A 23,148-nucleotide genomic window follows, 5' to 3' on the forward strand; every position below is an offset into this window, starting at 1 on the left:
TTGTTATTTTTTTAAATTATAAAGTCAAAAAAACGAGTATATTTTCAAAAATAGGTGGAAATTGCTCCTGATATCTCTATAGTCCCCACTAATAAACTTATGTACAGTTGACGAGAGCTTAGTATATTTAAATTTGAATTTTTTTAAAAGTAAATAAGACAACAACTGGTATTTTTTCAATAATAGGGGACACTTTATCCTCCTATATCACGTGTCCCCCCTTCTCACCGAATCTACAGCTTGATCCATCTTATAATTTGGAAATTATTAAAAGTAAAATTCCAACAAACAGGAATTTATTTACGTATAGGGGACAATTTCTTAAAATTTCTCACTTGTAACTTCTGCTATCCTACGTTCCTGCTGTAGCTAGTTTCTATTATTGAACTGTGTATTTTTTACATTTATAAATGCAACAAAAAAGTATTTTTTCAAAAATAGGGGGCACTTGCTGCGTATATCTCACTTGTCACCTCTACTATCCTAAGCTCCTGCTGAAGCTAGCTTCGAATATTGAACTTTGTATTTTTTAAAATTATAAATGCCACAAAAAGGTATTTTTTCAAAAATTGGGAGGTACTTGCTCCTTATATCTCAATTGTCACCACTACTATCCTAAGCTCCTGCTGAAGCTAGCTTCGAATATTGAACTTTCTAAAAGTAAAATACCAATTTTACCAATATCCAAAAAAGGCTCTTCTGTATATGAAAGGGGCTGCCCCCTCCTACCCACCTCCTGTTTTAAGCAAAATGTGTAATTTAAAACTAATCTTTTTTTTTTAAAACAAAAAAAAAATTTAGATTAAATATCTAGGCGGTGAGGAGGGGACGGTCCCTTTCATATACAGACTCATTTATTGTCGGTCTATGTTTTACCGTCGTCGCTTTGTTTTATTGTAAAAAAACTCTTTTTTTTTATTTAATATAATTAATAATGTACACAAAAAGTATTGTTTTAATTGATTGTAGAAATGATAAACATAACGTAGATACGAGCATTAGCTTTCGAATGAGCCATTAAACGTCAATCTAAAAGTGCTGGTAGTCCACTAGCCCCCAGCTTTTCCACTTTAGACATTGCACCAAAAGTGCCGTTTTTAGTGCCGTTTTGAAGTTGCGGTTGGTTGTATTTATAGGAAGAAAGTAGATATGAGTAAAATCTTTTATAAGAGCTACTAAAAATCTGTATATATAACTGCGATAGCAATACGCCCAAAAATAATACGTCCGATACCGATACACTATGCAGCCCTTTCCCCAGGGGACTTGGAGGGTCATAATATCACCAACATCAAATATATTTGACTCTAGCAATGTCTCTTGTAATCGTCAAATCTATTAAGTATCTGATGTAAGCACCCCATTCTTTAATTACCCGTGAGACATTCTTAACCATCGCAATACCTTTATGCTAATACCTCGTCGCAAAAAACTCGCAAATCTCGTAAACTAAAGAAGTAATTATATCACTGTTGCTAGCTCCATCATTAATCTCCAATAATGTAAATGCGCCACTAATTTTTTTTCTCTACTAATATCCTTTCAAATAAAAACTATTCTCTTTGAATTCAAGTCTCTTACTAATATTAATTGTAAAGAAAACTAAAAAAGATACACCGGTGTTTCCGACACGGATCAAAACTAAAAAAAAAACTAGTATATCATGAAATAGAAATTCAGTGAATTGTGTCAGAAAAAACTTGAACCCGAACATATTATAACCAACCTGATTGATACAGGCCCGTGAAAAAAGGATATACCTTCAAACAAATTCCATATGATATTTCAAAGTACTATACCTTCTATAGAAACGATACCTCTTTGCAAATGACCCTGGTAACCCCAATTCTTTTAAAACCTACACGCATACCCGATGCCTCAGGCGTAGGTTTGCGGGTAGGGTTTTAACGAATTGTGCGCTTACTACTCGTAATAATAAACATTTTTCTTCATACCTTCCATCTCCTCAAATTAATTCAATTTTTCTTGGACCTGTTTCTCAGCATGAAATAACAAAAATAGTGTGTGATCTAAATCCAGGTAATTCAGCGGGAATTGACGGGTCTAGTTCTATAATTGTTAAAGAAATATTGTCCGCAGTAATTTTACCATTACAGCATATAACTAATCTTTCATTAAAACTGGAGTTTTTCCATCCGCTTTTAAAGAAGCGAGGATAATTCCACTTCACAAAGGTGACTCCTGAAAACCCATCAAATTACCGCCCTATGTCTATTTTGTCAGCATTTTCTAAAATATTTCAGAAGGCAATTCATAAGAGGTTCTATGACTTTCTTAAATCGTCTCATTTCTTCACAAATTCCTACTTTGGTTTTAGGTCTGGACACAATACTGAACACGCTATTCTTGCTCTCATCCAATATATTCATGAATGCTTGGATAGAGGTGAAATTCCATTAACAATATATGTATATTTTCAAAAAGCATTCGATATAATATCCCATTGTATCCTTTTTTGTAAATTGGATAATTGTGGTGTGCTCGGACCGGCGCTGGATCTAGTTAAATCTTGTCTTGATAAGAGAAAGCAACGAATAGACGGAGGCAATTTCCTCTCTTCACCTGTCCCTCAGTCTCCGAAGGTTGGAGTACCTCAGGGCTTTGTCCTAGGTCCTCCGCTTTTTCTAATTCATACAAATGATCTTTACCGCGCTTTGGCAATCCGGTGTCTCAACACACATTTTTCTGGGTACGGCAGTTTCAATTTCTGAGAGGAATGACGAGGAGGTGGAGGCAAAACTGGATACTGCACTTTCTAATGTTCTTGATTGGTGTTCTTCAAATCTTATTGCTTTGAATTTATCAAAAACTAGTTTCATAATTTACGGCAGAAAGTCAAATATATGCCCTCGTATTACCTGAGTTACTTCTCCAAAGTATCTATTATCAATATCTCGGGTGGAAACGATAAAGTACCTTGGATTTGTGATTGACGAAGGCTTATCTTTTAAAACACACATTCAAAATCTACGCTCAAAAATTTCAAGGTGTGTTGGTTTAATGCGAAGGCTGAAGCATTATTTGCCCTACTCTGCTATACGAAGCCTTTATTTTGCTCTGATTCAGTCTAATATTAATTATTGTTCTCTAGTATATTTATCTTCATTTAAAAGCCATATTAAACCAATACGGATTTTGTAAAATAAAGCCCCAAGAATCCTTAAACTTTTTATTGCATCACCTATTGCACTTCCAAATAAGTCCTCTACAGCATCTTTATATACTTATCTAGATATACTTCCAGTTTCTCAAGAATTTACTTTTGAAGCAATTATTTTCAAATTCAATTATGACATTAAGAAATTACCGCCATACTACCTCAATTAAAGTTTGTTCTCCCAATCACAAGATTTCCATCATTATAACACTCGACAAAAAAAGAGTATTTACATTAAGTATAGTACTGAGAGATCTAAATTCGTCCCATTTGCGTCAATAGCCCGGTGCTGGGATGCTCACAAGTATCTTATTGATAAATTTTCTTCTATCCATTTAATAGAAAGGAATCTCAAATTCCATTTAGTTGAGGATTACTTTTAATTAAGTGTCTCTTTAATGAGACAAAATTATTTGTATGGTTTGTTGCTCTGGGTGAATGTGGGCCTCTCGGCTATCTTCTAGCATAAATTTATATTTAATAATATTGAAATTTTCTATATTTATTTATGGATCCTGATAGCTGCTACTTTCATATTACTGTTGTGTTATTGTATCTTTGCCATCGTGTTTATCTTTGTATTGTAGTGTAATTTGTAATTGTATCTTTGTCTAGGCCTAGTTTTTCGAGCTTGTCTCTCCATGGGCCTATGTCAAATATATACATGTATATGTGAATAATAAAACGATTGAACTTGAAGTTGACTACATACGACTGCGACTACTTGCGACTATGACTGCAACTACTTGCAACAACGATTACTTCTACTTGCGACTAGTCTCAAGAAATGCTGAGGGGGATATTGAACAAAATCGAAACACTCTATGAAGCTGCTGTATGTTAAAATAGCATATCAGCAATATCTCAGGACCGACTGAGGATATTAAGTTGAAACTTTTTGGGCATACTGAGGGGTTTGTAGAAAAGTGCTTTGACGGTAAAGGGTCCCCTTCGTCCTTCTTAGACCCCCCCCTCTATCCTGTAGTTGAAACTTCGGGAAATGCTAAGTGGGATCTTGAAACAAAATCCAAAGGCACTATGTGCATTCAGGTTATCAAAAGCGCGTATCTCTAATATCTTAGGAATGGCTAAGGTTATTTACTTGGAACTTTTAGGGCCACTACTAGTACTTCTTCTACTACTACACCTACTACGACTGCAACTGCTAATTTAATTACTTGCGACTAAGACTACTTGCAACTACTTGTAACTGTGACAACTAGTGACTTCGACTATGACTACTTGCGACTGGGACTACTAGCGACTGCAATTACTTGTGACTGCCACTGCGACTACTTCTGACTGCGACTGTGAATGCTTGCATCTGCGACTTTGACTACTTGCGACCATGACTAATTGATACTGTGATTACTAGCGACTGCGATTACTTGTGACTGCCACTGTGACTAAGAACTACTTGTGATTACAACTGTGACTACTTGCAACTGCGACTGCTTGCGACTATGACTACATGGGACTTCGACAACTTGTGGCAGCAACCGTGACTACTGGCGACAGCGAATACGAATTCTACTACTTACGACTATCACTCATGCTACTTGTGACTGCAACTACTTGCAACTGCGACAGCGACTACGACTACTTGCAACTGCGAATGCGTCAACTTGTGACCGCAACTACAACTAGTTGCCATGCGACTACTAGTACTAGTTCTGCTGCAATCACTGCGATTGCGACTGTGACTGCAAATACTACTGTTATTTGTACTACGACAACTATAACTATTTGAGTATATCAAAATCCAACAAATGGCAACGGTTATTCAGTTGAAAAGGAATTTTCAGGGAATTTTAAGGGGGATGTTGCATTCAAGCAAAAGACGCTAGGTGAATCCAAGTTGTCAAAAGGGCGTTTCTGTATTGATCTCAGGAACAGCTAAGGGTATGAAGTTGAAACTGTAATTGAATGCTAAGGGGGATGTTAAACAAAATCAAAAGACCGAACATGCATCCAGGATGTCAAAACGGCATATCTTTAATGTTTCATGAACAGTTAGGGAGAGTGTTAAGTTGAAAAAGCCAGAAAATATTTAGGGTGATATTAAACTTAAAGACACTATGTGCATCCCGGTTGTCAATAGACATAGCTGCAATATCTCAGGAACAGGAAATACTAAGTTGAAACTTTTAGGAAATGTCGATTGGGATGTTGAACTAAATCAAAAGACACCTTATGCATCCAGGTTGTGAAAAGGGCATGTCTGCAATACCCCAAAACAGTTTAAATTGAAACTTTCAGAGAATGTGGAAGGGGATGTTGAACTTAAAAAAAAGACACTATGTGCATCCCAGTTGTTAAACGACGTATCCGCAATATCTCAGGAACGGCTAACGGCATTTAGTTGAAACTTCCAACAAATTTTGAAATAAATAAAAAGACACTATTTACATCCAGGTTACCAAAAAGGCATATGTGAAATATCTAAAAAATGGAAAGGATATTAAGTTTAGCTTCCAGGAGATGTTGAAATAAATCAAAACATACTATGTACATCCAGCTTGTTAAAATGGTGTGTACAAAATCTCAGGAACGGTATAGCGCATTAAGTTGAAACTTGAGAAAATGCTGAGGGGAATGTTTGATTTAATCGAAAGACACAACGTGCATCTCGGTTGTCAAAGACGCATAGCTGCAATATCTCAGGAAAGGCTAATGGCATTTAGTTGAAACTTTCAGGATATTTTGAAAGGGGAGGTTAATTTAAATAAGAATTTACCATTTGCATTCAGGTTGCCAGAGGGGGGTATTTAAATTGTCTAAAAAAAAAACAGTAAGGATACCAAGTTTCAGATCAAAGGGAATGTAGGACTCAATCAAAAGACACCATATGCATTCAGGTTGTCAGAATGATAGTTTTTCCGCACCACACCTTGCAAACGCTCATTTCAAATTCACAAATAAAGATTTAAAAGAGTCAGATATAAAGAAAGCTGTCTCTTGATATCTCTGTTATCAAGGAGGCACACTTGTGCCTCTATAAAGAGGCGACCCACCACAATGTTAAGCGATTTCAGGTCCTAGAGGTCGCAGAGAGACGGCGGTAATCGCATTTTGTAGCCCAAGCTCAAACTAAGAAACTTGCAAAATTTCATCCTCCTCTGACTTTATCTTCATCGGGTAAACTGGGCCGAAAGTTTCGACCCTCCCACCACAGCTCCCCTTTAACGTTGTCTTATTGGGATGAAATTTAGAGGTTGAGCTTCCCTTGGACCAGGGAGCTTATTTTCAAAATTTCGGCTCAACCCAATAACTCCTTCCCTGTTTTCAGAAAAACAAATCTAGCCACTTAAAAATCAGCTCGTTTTTTTTTCTTATCCACACCTACAGGCCACAGTTGGCAACTGATCCGGGTGAATGAGGACTCATTCGAAGCAGAATTCGACCTGTTAGGGCCTTTTGATATTTTCAGACCGAAAAAATTATCCCCCGAATTTACATTTACGAAAAACCTCGTTTTCCTATAATAGCCCATGTTAATTTTTCCCACCACACACAACCCCCCTTTAACGTTGTCTGATCGGGCTGAAATTTAGAGGATACGCTTTCCTGGGGCCTGGGAGCTTATCATCGAAATTTCAGCTCAATCTGATCACTCCTTCTCTGTTTTCCAAAAACCAAATATCAAGTTTTGTGGGAATTTTCTTGCGTCAAAAATAGATTCCATTTACTAAAAAACAATTACATTTGTGTCTCTTTAGTCCAGCGGTTGATACTCCAGACTGTCAGGCGGAAAACCCGGGTTCGATTCACCGTCAGAGCAAATTTTTTATATATTGAATTTAAACTTTAAAAAAGAAACTGAAAAAAATTACGTTTTCTAAAGAGTTAAAGAGGCTGAGTTACAAGGTCGACCCTTAAAACGTACAGGGATTAGGAGGCACAGTTGGGGGGCTGTTAAAGAGGCTGAGTCACAAGTTCGAACCTTAAAACGTACAGGGATTAGGAGGCACCCTGTGCGGCGTGATTTGAGCATTCGGGAATTAAAAGCCTTAAAACAAGAATGTTCAAGAGCGGGGGGTTTGGAGGGAGGCAGCCCCCCAGCTTTAACTCCTGACACGATCAACTAACAGTTAGTCAAGCAATAATAAGTAATAAACTGTACAAAAACGTGCAGAAATTATTTGAAAAAAACTACGTTTTCTAAAGAGTTAAAGAGGCTGAGTTACAAGGTCGAACCTTAAAACGTACAGGGATTAGGAGGCAGAGTTGGGGGGCTGCCGCCCTCCAAACCCCCCGCTTTCGCAGCCTTTAAATAAAAAAAGTTCTTTAACTGAAAGTAAGGAGCGACATTAAATCTTAAAACGAACAGAAACTATTCCGTATATGAAAGGGGCTGTGCCCTCCTCAACGCCTCGCTCTTTACGCTCAAGTTTGACTTTCTCACAACTCTTTTTTTTTAAACAATAAAAACTTTAGCGTAAAGAGCGAGGCGTTGAGGAGGGCACAGCCTTTTTCATATACGGAATAGTTTCTGTTCGTTTTAAGATTTAATGTCGCTCGTTACTTTCAGTTTAAAGAACTTTTTTTTATTTAAAGGCTGCGAAAGCGGGGTTTGGGGGCGGCAGCCCCCCAACTGTGCCTTATATATATATGTATATATATATATATATATATATATATATATATATATATATATATATATATATATATATATATATATATATATATATATATATATATATATATATATAAATATATATATATATATATATATATATATATATATATATATATATATATATATATATATATATATATATATATATATATATATATATATATATATATATATATATATATATATATATATATATATATATTCATTTTTTATTCCATCTTCAGAAGTATGCAATATTTTGAAAACACTCCAGGAGAATTTTTTTGAGTAAATTATCTGTAAATTACTGTTGAGCCAAAACATTAGATCAAAAACGGTCCCAAAGCTTGATTTCAAATTGAAAGAAATGTACACAGTAATTATATTGAACACATTCAAAGTCACTGCTCAGATCATCTTACTGCAACTTAAAAATTTCAATTAGAATCAGATATTTTAATTCTTAAGCCGAAAACCTGAAAAACTGGAGAAATGTTGATTATATTAACTAATAATAACACCTTGGCAATCAAAATTGACCAGAGATTAATATTAAAAAAAATACATAAAAAAGTATTTTTCAGAGAAAAGTAGAGCCATGTTAAACTCAAAACGAGCAGAAATACAGTCTTCTAGTAACTCAAACTTAAAATGACCAGAAATTACTATCGAATAACAAATGAAACTCAAAACGAACAGAAATTGAAACAAATAGTCATACCAAACATGAAGATAACAGATACTGATATAGGTGAATGAATAAATCCTTAAACGAGTAACATATTGATTGAATGCTCAAGTCAAACTTAAAACAAACAAAATTACTGCAAACCGGAGATTGACTACTGTCACCCTCCCCCTCCCTTAACCACGAAAGTTCTAAGGCCTATTGTACCATTTACGCTTTACTGAAAACAAAATGTGTTATAAATATTGTTTGTTACACTTATAAAATAAAATAAAAATTAAATAAAAACTTAAATTGCTGGGACTTCCAGGAATAAATATCATTATCTAGTAAATTTTCAGTTTATTTTCATAAGTTCTTTCCAATCATCTTCATTACCATAGTGATTTATTTTTAATTCTTCGTCAATGTTTTTAAGAATCTAAGCACACTCTTCAAGATGTATATAGTTTTCAATAAAATCAAATGACGCAATAGGCTTTAGGACTTCCGCCGTTAAGGGACGGGAAGAGAGACAACAGCCAATCTCTGGTTTGTAGTTTTTTTGTTCGTTTTAAGTTTGACTTGAACTTTCAGTTTAATCTTTACTCGATTCAGGATTTATTCATGCATCTATATAGCTATCTGTTATCTTAATGTTTGATATGATCATTTATTTTTAATTTTTATTTGTTTTGGATTTCATTTATATTTTTAGAGTAATGTCTGGTCTTTTTATGTTTGAACTATTATAGGACTTTATTTTTACTCGTCTTGAATTTAATATGGCTCTTTACTTTTTTTCGAATCGCTTCTTTTTCGGATTCTTTTTCTCAATGTGGTAAAGCTTCCTAATTTAGTTAATTATTAATTTAGTAAAAATATATTAAGATGCAAATACAAAGTTTAGAAATACCACTTTTTATTAAGATAAGGAATATATCCTGCCAAGTTTTGCTTAACGGGAAATTGAGAAATCACCACTTCCTAGCTATTGCGTCGGTTGGTTAAAAAAAGGTGTGGTTGATAAAAATGTATAAAAAATAAATTTTATGGGAAGGAAGAGACTGATACTAACATTATGCCGGACTGACCTCTGGTCCGTTGTTTTTAGAAATACCTTGGAAACTTGTCGGATCATTGTAAGTGTCTAAGTATTCTATTATATATTATTGTAGTTTTTCCGAGACTTGTGGTCTACTTGGGACAGCCAGTCCCAGTAGAAAATATATATATCTGTTATTATTATATGTTAACTGAATAAAAGTATTGTGTTATGGACAACCTCTATACAATCTACCTTTAGCCACTCGAACATACCCAGTTGGTACACCTCATTAGTCCGGTCATAGCCTAAGGCACGCTACCAAAGTTAAAATACCTTAGGGCCATAGTTTATCTCCTCTGTAAAGGAAGAATAAAGGTATCTACAACAACATAACCCAAATACCATAAATAACACCTTACAACATCAAAATAAATATCATTTAATCTTGAAAAAAAAACTCATGGTCGCAGGAGAAAAAGTCTCCCAGGTACAGGCTTATATGATGCGGTTGTCATCTTAAAAACTTGAATATGACACCCCATTTACAGCGTTCTAACACATGTCAAACGACACAATATGCAAATTTCAAAGACTCCCCTTTTCTAATCTTAGATTTATTTGACAGACATTTGAGATTTATATGGAGCACCATTGTCACAGTTATAGAAAAAATATAAATACTGGCCATATGGCCAGTTTTCATTTACTGGCCATAGACCCGTTTGTCATATTTACATTTTTTCTGTCATGGCTGGCCAGTTCGGCTTTAGGTCTTTTATTCACAGTTATAGTAAAAAATCGAATGAACTAGAAGTGTTTTGTCATAAAAAATGGGGCATTAGAATTAGAAATATAAATCAAAGATTCAAAAAATAACAAATTAAAATATATGAAAAGTACCAAAGAGCTAAAAATAATGCCCAAGCATAAGCCAAAACAAATAAAACTATTCCAAAAATACGACAAACAATGCTTAAAAGCATTATTAAAAGAGTCAAAATTGATCGGAGGGCAACTATCCCCCCCCCAAGAACTATTTTCCCTAAATACATCCGAAATTTTGAGATATCCATTTTCTATAAAATAGTCCAAACATTCGATAAAATAGCTCTGAGGTCAACACAGCCCCCCAAAGCCCGGGGGCAAGGGTTTTAAGTTTTCCCCTTTAAGGGTTTTTAAGGGTTTTAACTATGCCTTTCGAGTTGACAAAACCCTCCAGAACCCAGGGGCGAGGGTTGTAAGTTATGCCTCGGGGCATGCAGAGGTTGTTATGCAAGGAATGGTCGTACAAACTTTCACACTCACATGGGGGCTCACAAACACTCACACTCACTCCCTCAAAGTCGATCTATCACTCAATCACTCACTCTAACTCACTCACTCCCCCATTTATACTCACTACCTCACACTAACTCACTCTTTCACACTCACATCCAGGTGGAAGAAGTTGTCGTATAAACTTCGGAGGGACTCATTCGATCGGAAATCGGAATTTCTAGTGCCCTTTTAAGAGTCAAAAGTGATCAAAGGGCAACTAGCCCCTCCCATACCGTCTTTTCCCAAATGCATCAGATCCAAATTTTTAGACACCCATTTTGCTAAAAATAGTCCTAAAGCAAATGTTGTAAGTTATGCCCCAGGGACACATAATGTTCTTATGGATTGGGTGGTCGTATAGACTTTGTGGACGTTGAAAGTTTTAATTCCCTTTTTAAGAGCCAAAAGTGATCGAAGAGCAAATAGCCCCTCTCCCACTCCCTCTTTTCCCCAAATGCATCAAATCGAAATTCTGAGATAGCCTTTTTGTCCAGAATAGTTCAAAGGCCTAATAACTATTTTTTGGGGTTGAAATCGCGCCCCCCCCCCCAGACCCATCGGTAACGATTGTAAATTATGCAAGATGCTTATTGTTACTTTGATACTTTGTTTACTATGATACTTTGATTACTTATCTACGGGGCAAGTGCTGTAAGTTATGCAAGTTGCTTATTGGAACTTTTATAATTTGTTTTCTTTGACACTTTGTTTACCTTGATACTTAGTTACTTTGATAATTTCTTTAATTTGATACTTTGTTACTTTGGTGTTGTTACTTTGATACTAGTTTTGATACTCGCCCTGTGAATTTAGCCGACATGTTGGCCATAACTTTTCAACCTCACCAGCCAATTCTGACTCCAGTGGGCTTTTCCAACAGGCAAAACTCAAAGTGCTTGAAAAAATCCCAGTCACATGCTTGCCCACAAGTAGAGTGGGCATCATCACTCCGGAGTCAACCAAAGAATCTTGGTCGCTCTGTTGCAATTCTGCTGGGCTTGTCCAATAGGTTGCATTATCAAATTGGCAGAAGTGAATATAGAATTTAGAGCCACGGCTAATTGGAGTAAAAACAATACATATAGTTTCTATGAGAGGTAAAGCTATCTTATCTTTTTCAGAATTTTATAAAAATGATTAATTTCACTTCTTGATGATAGGCTATCATCCGTCTTAGGACACAACTAAGGTAGATAGGCATAGATTAAGGGTAATTCAAAGAGTCTATGAGTTCTGTGAGGCCTCTGAAGACGATTGGAGACCCAAGAATTAGTCAAAAATTTATGCCTGACCATGTCCACAGGACTTGCAGGCAAGTGGGCGACTGAGATTGTTCGTATTATATGAGATTTGCCTACTGAGAAAGCCCACTGGAATTGCAGTGGGGGTAACCGAGATTTTTTGGTTGACTCATGACGGACAATGTTCACTGGACTTGAAGGCAAAACGGGGGACTGAAATAAGATTTAACTATTATATGCCTTTATTTCTGTTTTTTTATTTTATTTTAACATGCTTCTTTACTTTTATTTGAAAAACTTCATTGTGGAAAGATTGCTTTGTGTTTGTGTTAACCAACTCAGTAAACTTTTTGAAGAAAGCAATAAGACGGAGGTACACCAGCAAAAATTTACATCTTCACAGAAATTGAAGAAGCTGAAGAGGACAATCGAAAATATTAGACCACATGGAGAAGTAATAACAATAAAAGATGGAATAGCAACAATTCCCGGTGGTGTGAGAAAACAAGAGATGAAACATTACAAGCTAAGGCTGTAACTACCTATATAGGTGTCTTAATGCTTATAATTATATTAACATTTATCCTCAAATGACTAAAAATTCTTTGTTCTTAAGGATATCAAGTTCAGAAGATTCTTTATGTATTATACATGGATAACAATTTTCAGACTGACATCAAATGATCAGCAATGACTTATTGGAAGTGAGTAAGTAGCTTACTTGTTGCAATGCTAGTCACATGTTTCACTTAGACCCCTCAAAAGTACTCCGATCAGCTAGTGTCTAGTTGTGGCAGAAATTGTAAACTGTATCATCTGCAGACAAGGATAAATTTGCTCTCATTGCTAGGTCACAGTCAAAGCAATAAGTCGGTAGATGAAAGACAAGAAATGTATTGCATTACTTGAATTGCTAATATTAACAAGGAAAAATAATGGTGCAGTACCCCTTAAGCTGTCTACATGCCCTGGAATCGTGAAGTGGATCAGCGAAAAAGAAAATAAACTTTTCCCGCAAAAAATTGATAAACTAGAATTTTTCTTCCAAAAATTTGTTATTAAATACCTCATTAACCTCAAAATGTTATTCCTCATTAACATACTCTTAGTTGGATCCTCTTGGGTAAATTTGCTTTCGTAACTACCAGACGCCCAAAAATTGTAAATTTTGGTAATTTGTTGTTTTTTTTTCAATGAAAATACAAAAAATATTTTTTTAAATCTAGGGGGTCCAATTGCCCCCCCCCCCTCAATCTTCCCCTAGGTGAGAGGGGATATCCCTAAAAAAATATTATATCGAAAAACTCCCTTTGAAGACCGATTAGATAAAGTAAAATCAAAACACATACTGCGTTATTTAAGTCCTTACTATAAACAAGAAAAAATAATGGCGCAAGGCCGCTTAAAATGGAATAATCCTAGAATACGTAAGTGCAATTTAATCTTTTTTTTAGCTGAAATATTCCTTTACTTGACAAGATTCTTTAACAAGAAATTGGAGGAAGAAAGACAAGGAATATTTATCAATACGAATATTATGGAAAATTCTTTCTTTCATTGAATTACAAAAGGAGAATGATTGTAAGATATTTTAACTACATGCACAATCAGAGAATCCAAAGCAAGCCTTTAAATTATTAATGGTAAAAGTCTTAGGTCATCTCACCCTGGCAATTGTTGAAAATTTAAAAAAAAACATTACCAATTCTAAGTCTTCTTTGGTACATGGTTCACAGCTATAAAGAATTCCTGCATACTTTTTTGATAAGTATGCCAAAACTTCCTGGAAACAACCAGTCTTTGGAAGAACATAAAAATAAGGTTTATATGGTACAGATGCTTTAAAGCGAGAGCCATCCTCTTGAATGAAATAATAATCAACTGCACTAACCAATCTCTTGTCTTGGTCCATGATTTCGGTCTAAAAGTAATCAGAATTATTATTAGGTATATGATCAGCTTACAACAGATAAATAAATAAACAAATAGATGGATGGATTAATTAAACATATTTAATTTTAAAATAAAACGTGTTTCATCCCAATATCTCCATTTCTAGCACTTTTAGCCAACTTGGTCGTGTCTTCATCCTCATTTTTCGGATCCAGTTGATCTTTTCCCATTTGCTTCTCAGTAGTTTGTTCGCTTTTCTTTCTTTTTCAAGTTAATCAGATCCTTTCTAATTTTCTCAAGTATCAAACTGACAATTACTCCTTCAATTTCTAACTCTACTTCCTTTCCGTATCTTTTATGACCTTTGCCCTCCCTATGCGTTCACCCCTTTTCTGTAATAATGACACAATTTTTCTGGTTATACAGTGATTTCAAATTTTAAATATTTTTGATCAACAGTTTGACACAAAAAAAAAATTATGTACATTTATCTATTGTATTTCAGCTATTCCTCAGACATGAGTCTATACAGGAAGAAAGGAAATTATTCGAACTGAATTATGTCCAAATCAGCTTTATTCATCAAACAACAAGCAAGAGGTGTATTTCTTTAAATGAAAATAAGAGTTAAGCATTACTCATTTTTGTAGAATTTAGAGAACTGAAATAAGAACATTAGGAACGTTTCTGATAACTTTACAAAAGTCGCAATCCTTAGACCATTTTTTTCAAGTTTTACCGGAGAAAGGAGTTAAATTATCAAGAATGCTTACAGTATGCATATTCATGAGGTACCCAATTTTTTCCCCGTTTTCTTTGAGACCTTCAAATCCAAACTTAGCGTCAATCTCATCATTTTCAAGCGAAGTTCTGAGGCGCTGATCAGACGACTGCTCACGACTAAAAAGAGAAAAGAGTCTGTTACTGGCTGAAATTAGCATTTGTATTATTTTAGCTCTTAGCTAGAATTTATTAATGGGGACTGGGTCATTCTGGAGAACCCTAGCCTGAAGCATGAAAAGAAGCATGTTTTCACGGTCCGGGGGTACTCCCATCAACTTTTACAATCCATTTCGTTTTAGAATTCCATTTTTCTGCGTTTGGGACTGAGGTAGAGGAACGGTATCAAATGTCCCTTCTAAACTTTAACATTTTCATCATCGGTAAAGAAACTGGAGGTTTCCTTTGCTTCTTTCTAAGTGGTAATATTAGAAAGTGGACCTAAAGAAAGAAAACCAGCTCTTGAAATAAGAAAGATACAATTTTCTATTCAACACCAGGCAATACTCTTTGAAGAAAATGGTATTTCACAAGAAGATGTATTTACCTAAAAAAAAAAGAAAAAAGACAGGTCCCAGAAGACGGCTTCAAAGTATGTTTGTTTGGGCTCTAGGCGAATACCCCCCCCCCCAAAAAAAAAAATACCCCCCGTGGAAAATAAGGCTTTCCAAATTTGAGAAGTTTATTTGAGTTTTATTTTCCGTAGGGGGATGAAATATTGGAACTTGTGTATTATGCGCCACTCACTCAAGTTTACGCTGTGTAAAATTCGTGAACACACCAGTCTTTTTTGTTAGTTTCTTCGTTACTTTAGAAATAAATTTGCGCTATAGATTTGCACATTAGGGGAGGGGGGTAAGTATAACTGGTTTGCATGCAAAATGTGTTTGGTACAATCATCCTGCATATTAGATAGATAGACAAATAAGTGTATTTTAAAGCCAAATATACGGCCATGAACGCAGTAAAATAACATACATGAATATAGTGAATGGGAAAAATACCCCTCCCCATAGAAATATCCTCTGGACAATTCAATCCTGGCGAAGATTTACCCCGGACAATTACCCTTAACATCCCCACGCGTATTTCCTAAAGAGGGGGGGGGGTATTAATGTCCCTTCTATGATTTTGCTTCTATAAAGGATAAAAGACCTGCCTTTCAACCAAAAATCTGGCAATTAGACCATTGGGAAGTTTTGGAGGGGTCATCAGCCCACTTTGAGCTCTTAAATACTAACTTGAGATCCGCGCATTATTCCACTTCAAACAAGGTTTTATGAACCTTAGTTTCTGCTAAAAATGCAGTGAGGGCAATAAAAGAGGGCCTAAGGTCCTGCAATCATACATACTGAAAATCTGTCCACCATTCTAATCCAAATAACGTGCCATAAGCCCACCTTTCTGCTAAAAATTTGAGGTGAGGGAGGGATGTCGGATGGGTTATCAACCCACATTGATTTTGTAATCACATGAATCAAGCATTTCTATAATTCCAGTTTCAACTAGGCACGACAAGCGTACTTTTGTGCAATACAATTAAGGCTGGTGGAAGGGGGGGGGATAAAGAGCCAAGGACCCACCTTGCTCTTTTAATTATATGGATTGAAAATGCTCAATTATTCTGGTTCAAGCAGGGGTAATATGCCAACCTCTGCACTAACAGACAGTGAGAGAAGAAGTAAACTGCTGTAGAGGCCACTCGCCTACATTTCTTCTCCAAATCATATGGATTATAAGTCTATGCATGATCCCACTTTAAACAAGGTGATGCATCTCTGCTAAAAAGGAGGCAGTAGGACAAACAGGGGTATTGGAGGAGCCACAAGCCCACTTTTGGCTCCAATAATACAGACTGAAAGCGATTGCGAGATTCCGCTTCAAGCAAAGAGCAACATGTCAACCTATGAGTTGAAAAGTTAACATTGGATAGGGAAGAGGCTGCTGCAGAAGTCAATACCGTATCCCATTTCGCTTCTCCTGATAACTAACTAAAAAAAACAAGTTTTGTTTAACTGAAAGTAAGGAGCAACATTAAAGCTTAAAAGTAACAGAAATTATTCCGCATATGAAAGGTGCTGTCCCCTCCTCAACGCCTCGCTCTTTACGCTAAAGTTTGACTCTGTCTCAAAACTTTTGTTTTTTTAAACAATAAAAAACTTAGCTTAAAGAGCGAGGCGTTGAGGAGGGGACAGCCCCTTTCATATACGGAATAATTTCTGTTCGTTTTAAGTTTTAATGTCGTTCCTTACTTTCAGTTAAAAAAAACTTGTTTTTTTTTAGTTAATTTCTGAACGTTTTTTAATTAATGCAGTTTTGATTTTGGCTCACCGTACATGAATAATTAAAACAAAATTCGCATATTAATTTTCCTAATTTTGGCTAATTGGCTTTCTCGAAATTTTTTTCTGACGCAACTTACGAATTAATTTACGTAACGAATTTCTATATTCGTATGTTTTTAATACGTATATTAGGGATTTCGCTCCCTAGTCAATACCTCGCTCTTTACGCTAAAGTTCGAATTTTGTTCGAATCACAAACCCCTGAATCACAAAGGCCAGTTAATTAGAATAGATAGCTCTTTTGAAAGTACTAAAAAAAAAACTTTAGCGTAAAGAGCGAGGTATTGACTAGGGGTGAACCCCCTCATATACGCAATAATTTATGTTCGTTTAAGTTTTAATGTTGCTCCTTACTTTCAGTTGAAAAAACTTGTTTTTTTATTTGATTTCTGATCGTTTTTTTAAATAATGCTGGGAAATCTTCATGGAAATGTCCCTTTCCCCAAGGAAATATCTCCCATGGAAAGATCCTCCCCAGTAACCCTTACTCCGACCCCGACCCCCCACTAGAAAAAAATCCTCCTGAAAACGTCTCTATACTTCCCAATAACCAATACTATATGTAAAACAATGGGCAAAGTTTATAACTTGCAGCCCTTCTCCCGGGAACTGTGGGGGATTTAAGTCATCCTCAAAGACATATTAATTGGATTTTCGACTATGCTGAACAAAATGGCTATCTCAAAATTTTGATTGGGTGACTTCGGGAAAAACATTAGCGTGGGAGGGGGCCAAGTTGCCCTCCAATTTTTTTGTTGGGTCACTTAAAAAGGGCACTAGAACTTTTAATTTCCGATCCAACGAGCCCTCTCACGATATTCTAGGACTATTGGATAGATACGATCACCCCTGGGAAAATAAAAAAAAAATAATAAAAAAATAAACACGCAACCGTGATCTTTCTGGCAAAAAATACAAAATTCCACATTTTTTAGATAGGAGCTTGAAACCTCTATAGAAGGGTTCTCTAATACGCTGAATCTGATGGTGTGATTTTCATTAAAGTTCTATGACTTTTAGGGGTTGTTTCCCCCTTTTATCGAAAATAAGGCAAATTTTCTCAGGCGCGTAACTTTTGATGGGTAAGACTAAACTTGATGAAACTTATATATTTGAAATCAGCATAAAAATCTGATTCTTCTGATGTATCTATTGGCATCAAAATTCCGTTTTTTAGAGTTTCGGTTACTATTGAGCCAGGTCGCTCCTTGCTTATAGTTTGTTACCACGAACTGTTTGATACGAATTAAAAATCCTAGCATGATAACACTTAAAACAAGGCGCCATATTCATAACTTTCTACTAACAATCGGTTGTAGAATGGGTGAAGGGTACTGAAGGGCGTCGTGGGTATATTCTCTGCTCCAATAGTGTATACTGAAAATCCCTAGGAGTCTCTGCTTTGAACAAGATGCTAAGAACCCTAGCTTTAAGCTAGAAAGTTACCGGTGGGAGGGGAAAGGGACTGTTGCAGAAGTCACAGTTCTGCTTTATTTACCTAGTCAAACAAACTGAAAATTCTTGCATGATTCCATTTTAAACAAGATGCAGCATACCTACTTTTCTGCTGAAAAGGTTGGCAGTAGGGGAAGGGCGTTGGAGGTCAAGACTGTTTTTTCCAGTAATGTCAATTTACTTTAAAATTCTACTTTAAAACAAAAAAGATCCAACATGGTATGTGAACCAAATTTATTTTGGAGGGGAGGAGGAGTGGGGGGCGTAAGGCTGAGTTCAGGTGAAGTAATTGCCCCCTATAGAATTTTGTTCTGTTCTGCTCAAGTTCAAAAATACCTCTTTTGGAATTTTCATTGAAGAAAACAAGAAAACAACCAAATTTTTTCTTGTTTTTTCTTTAAGAAAAACGCTTCAAGAAAACACTTTTTTGTGTCTTCATCAAAAGATATTTTAGAAATCCTTGCCCCCCCCCCCTCCCACTACACTGTCTTAAATTGGTGTCCCATCAATATTCCTACCATACTGTTAAAAGATAGCAGTAGGAGGGTATGGGCGCATGTTGGAGGGACCAATGATTTACGTCCCCTTGGATATGGGCAAGGCTGTATCCAGGGGGTATTTCAGGGTATTTTACCTGTATTTTACATATTTTACAGCGCCTTATAATTTTCAATGCGATAAACCACCCAGAGGCTGGCAGAAACCACTTTGGAAATGACATTGATATTGTGATTTTTACTGGATAAATAGCAGGACAAAAAAAGCAATAGAATTGTCAATTGCACTGATTAATTTCTTTGTGAGGCATTTATGATTGAGTGACACTGTTCTTTTAATGAACAGTTTATTGTGATCTTTCCACTAAAATAATTTCAGAAAGCAATGTCAGTTGACCCATGGGCCTATTGAATTATTACCTGATCTAAGGCCCAAGAAACTTGGCATTTTTTATCAAGCATTTTATAGATCATAAATGAATCATAAATAGATCACAGGCTTCTCTTTATTTTCATTGAAAATAATTAAAAAAATGACAAATTTGCTTCCCCCCTACACACTGAAAAATACATTGTATACCCTCATCTATATTGGTATGAGTTAAGTATACGTAAAGGCATGGAGGAGAGCAGTAAAACTAGAAGCTATTCTAAAAACCAATAGGCAGAAATTTTCTTAATTCTAAAAACCAATAGGCAGAAATTTTCTTAATGTAAATAAATTCAAATTTTGTTAAAAAACTATTTAGTTTAGGGCACATAAATTGAATTAACATTCATTTTTTTTATTTATGATAAATAGGCTAATAATTTTAAGAGTTTCAAGGGGCATCAATTCACAAAAATGAAGGGAGGAAATGATTAACTGTTTTATAAAAGACACACAGAAAATATATTTTTCGAAATTCATGGAATATATCCTAGTTTATCTAATCACTTGTAATAAGTCATACTTGCACCATTACTCCTTGTTAAAACAGTTTTTAGATAAAAGTGGTAAGCTTTAAGCTATGGTACAACAACTAAAATTAATTGTTTCCAAACAAACTAAGCACGATCATAGCCTTGCCTACATTTCTGTTTAATTTACATTTAAAGCTTAAGCAATTCAATGCCAGTGAAAGAGGCAAATCAAAGTTTTTCTAACACTTAAATATCAACCATAATTGACATTGTGGCTAGTCTTGATTGACAGCTAACAGATTTCTTGCAAGGAAATGAGAGAAAATAGGAAGAAAAATAATAATGGAAAGAATAATAATGAAGAGACAATAAGAATACTAAGAAAAGATAGATATGACTATAGACTGTCCCAATCATCTTATACATGAATTAAGTCCAGGCAAGATCTGTTCTCTGTAAATTGTGCATAAGTGTCTAAGATATAGATGCCTTATGATTCTTGTTGCACTATTAATGGTGGGGTTCAACCTGATTCTAAAATTTGTGCATTGAAATTAAAATTGAAGGTTTAAGGCAAATTGGTGAATTTGTAAAATCGGCATCATAAAATGCATCACTTTTAGAAATAGCCTATATACAAGCCTGTGCCCACAAGGGGTGTATGTTTGTACTAAATTTGTCCCTGTACTTTGGAGATAAAAAAAGAAGAGAGCAGGTTTGCTGAAACAAAAGCTAAAAAAGACATATTCAAAAGTAGGGCCCAACCAATATATCAGCCAGACAATATTATCAGGTTGTTATAGTGGTCAGTGTCATTACTGGCTATTGGAAAAAAATTGGCTTTTTTTTCTTTTTTTTGTGCAACTTATCCAGAAGATGGTGCCAGAATTCCTCAGGTAATGGGAAAATTTATAATGACAAACAAAGGTCTCTAAGAGGAGAAAATGCTGAAAACTTGTGCTTTCTGCATTACAACTTGCACCAGTTGAAGTGGACTAACACTATGTAGACTAGAATTTTATTTGGATTAATTTTGTTCATTTAAAAGTTATTGTGAAACACTCCACAGTTATGTGCAATTATTTCCAGTCCAGGATGAGTGTGTTTACTAAGTGAACTTAAACAAAGTATTACGGTAACAAAGCAAAAGAATTAAATTTTTATTTCTTTAAAACTGTATTTGATTTATTTTTGTTATCATTCTAAAATAATAATTTACAAACATTTGTGGAAACTGCAGTTTACAAGAAAAAAAAAATCTAAACTTAGATTGATGCTCAGGTGGTTTTTCACAGTTCTCTGTTTTTCTAAAGCTTTTCTAAATTGATCTGTTTTTGGATTATTTGGGATCCACAGTGAACTATTGAGGCTGTTCTATGGTGTTTAATAGATCAGGAAGAACCATATGAATAAGAATATGGGCAGAGAATGCAGGGTTTAAACTTTAGGTATGTTTTTTTTTTCCTGGGGAGGGGGGGGGAGTTATTAGCAATTATATTGGCTATTGGCCTTTGCTATTATTTTATATTGGTATTGGACCCAAAAATCCATATTGGTTAGGCCCTACTCAAAAGCCTTTCTTTTACAATACTTCAAATAAAGTGTTTGTATTCTTATTCAATCCTGAAAGGAGCATTGAATTTGTAAAACAGAAAAATGAAACTCCAATTTTGATATTTCTGATTGAATAGTAAGTACATTGAAGTGTTCTATGGTTTTAAATTAAAAAACAAGTTTTTTCAAGTGAAAGTAATCCACCTCCTTCTCATTGGAAACCCTCCAAAATGAAAAATGCCTGCCATATAAAATCCCCCTACCAAAAAATCCATTCTTGCTGAAAATTCTCCAAGGAAAATTTCCTGCAGACAATTCCACCTGAAAGATTCTCCTTACTTTCTTTGCCAAAAAAAAAAACTTATTGTTCAAATCCCCCCTCATTGAAAAATTTTTGCCAGAACCCCTTACTCTCCCCTCCCCCAAATGAAACATTTGTCAACGCAGAAAATTACCCCCTGGAAAATACCCCCTCCCCAATGGAAAAATCTACCCTGACAATTCTAAAATTGCAGAAATTTTCCCCTTGACAGTCTTCCTAGAACATCTCCACGTGTAAAATTGAGTCGCCAAAAAGAAAGCAAGAAAGGCTATAGTATGGGGGGTCATACCATGGCCAGAGGCATAATTGTTGTACTTTTCTACTATGCTGAACAGTCTCTCAAAATTTTGATTGTATGTATTTGGAAGGAAAAGGGTCACAGAAGGGGGGGGGGATAGGGATAGTCATCTTGCAATGTTTCTGGGCACTTAAAAGGGCACTACAAATTTTAATTTCAATTTGAATGAGCACTCTCTTTTGACCTTCTAGGACTATTGGTTGATCTTTCTTCAGGCAAGAAATATAAGATTTTACATTTTTACAGATAAGGGCTTGGAACCTCTACAGTAACGTTGTCTGATATGCTAAATCTGACAGAGTGATGTCATTAAAATCTGCTGACTGTGTGTGGTATTTCCCCCTTTTCCAAAAATCAGGCAAATTTTCTCATCCCCATAGCTTTTGATAGGTAAGGTTAAACTTAATGAATTTTATATGTTTGGAAATCAGTGTAAGAAAAAAAATTTTTGATGTATCTATTATTGTCAAAATAATTTTTTTTAGACTTGTGGTTACTATTGGGCTGAGTTGCTCCTCACTTACAGTTTGATACCATGAACTATTTGATAATAGTACTGGGTAAATATATATTTCATGAATGTTGTGCTTTGCAATTGATTTACCCAACCTATTATTACTGGGGTTAGACTATATTTGAGAGTGGAGTACTTTTCAAATCAGTAGTATTATGCACCTTAGAAAAGTGGAAATAAATTGTGAGTAAGTAAAACCAACACTTTTGTTAACAGCATATACTTTATATATATATATATATAGGCTATGCATACTAGTACCACTATTTTCCTATGAATTGCATTCAGCTTTCACTCTAAACATCAACGCTGGAGCTTCACAAGGATAAATCCTTAGATTATTCCAAGTTGAAATTTAAGGTAAAAAAAAAATATATACTTACAGTTTTGAGGGTGTGACAGGGGGCAGCACAGTCTACATTTGTTAACAATAAATGCCATTGGAATAAATTACTTTTGAATGACTGATTTATCAAAAAAAAAACAGCATGTTTTTAATCATTCTATAAACCCATTTC

At 35.2% G+C, this 23,148-nt stretch overlaps 2 protein-coding genes across 2 annotated transcripts in view; one reads left to right on the forward strand and one right to left on the reverse strand.

Moving 5' to 3' along the window:
* The window catches only part of Git (ARF GTPase-activating protein GIT1), a 497,129-nt gene that overhangs the window by 28,319 nt on the left and 445,662 nt on the right, over positions 1-23,148 (forward strand). The gene's annotated exons all lie outside the window — the stretch shown is intronic.
* The window catches only part of LOC148952192 (DNA polymerase epsilon catalytic subunit A-like), a 54,084-nt gene that overhangs the window by 24,592 nt on the left and 6,344 nt on the right, over positions 1-23,148 (reverse strand). The window contains exons 2-3 of the mRNA XM_089089149.1: positions 14,736-14,862; positions 13,772-13,990 (exon numbers count right to left, since the gene is read on the reverse strand). Of these exons, the coding sequence (XP_088945275.1) occupies positions 13,772-13,990; positions 14,736-14,862 (346 nt within the window). The remainder of the gene's footprint in view (positions 1-13,771; positions 13,991-14,735; positions 14,863-23,148) is intronic.

This window comes from Artemia sp. Qi Xiang Cuo, chromosome 5 (genome assembly GCF_049724085.1).
Source record: "Artemia sp. Qi Xiang Cuo chromosome 5, ASM4972408v1, whole genome shotgun sequence".
NCBI lineage: Eukaryota > Metazoa > Arthropoda > Branchiopoda > Anostraca > Artemiidae > Artemia > Artemia sp. Qi Xiang Cuo.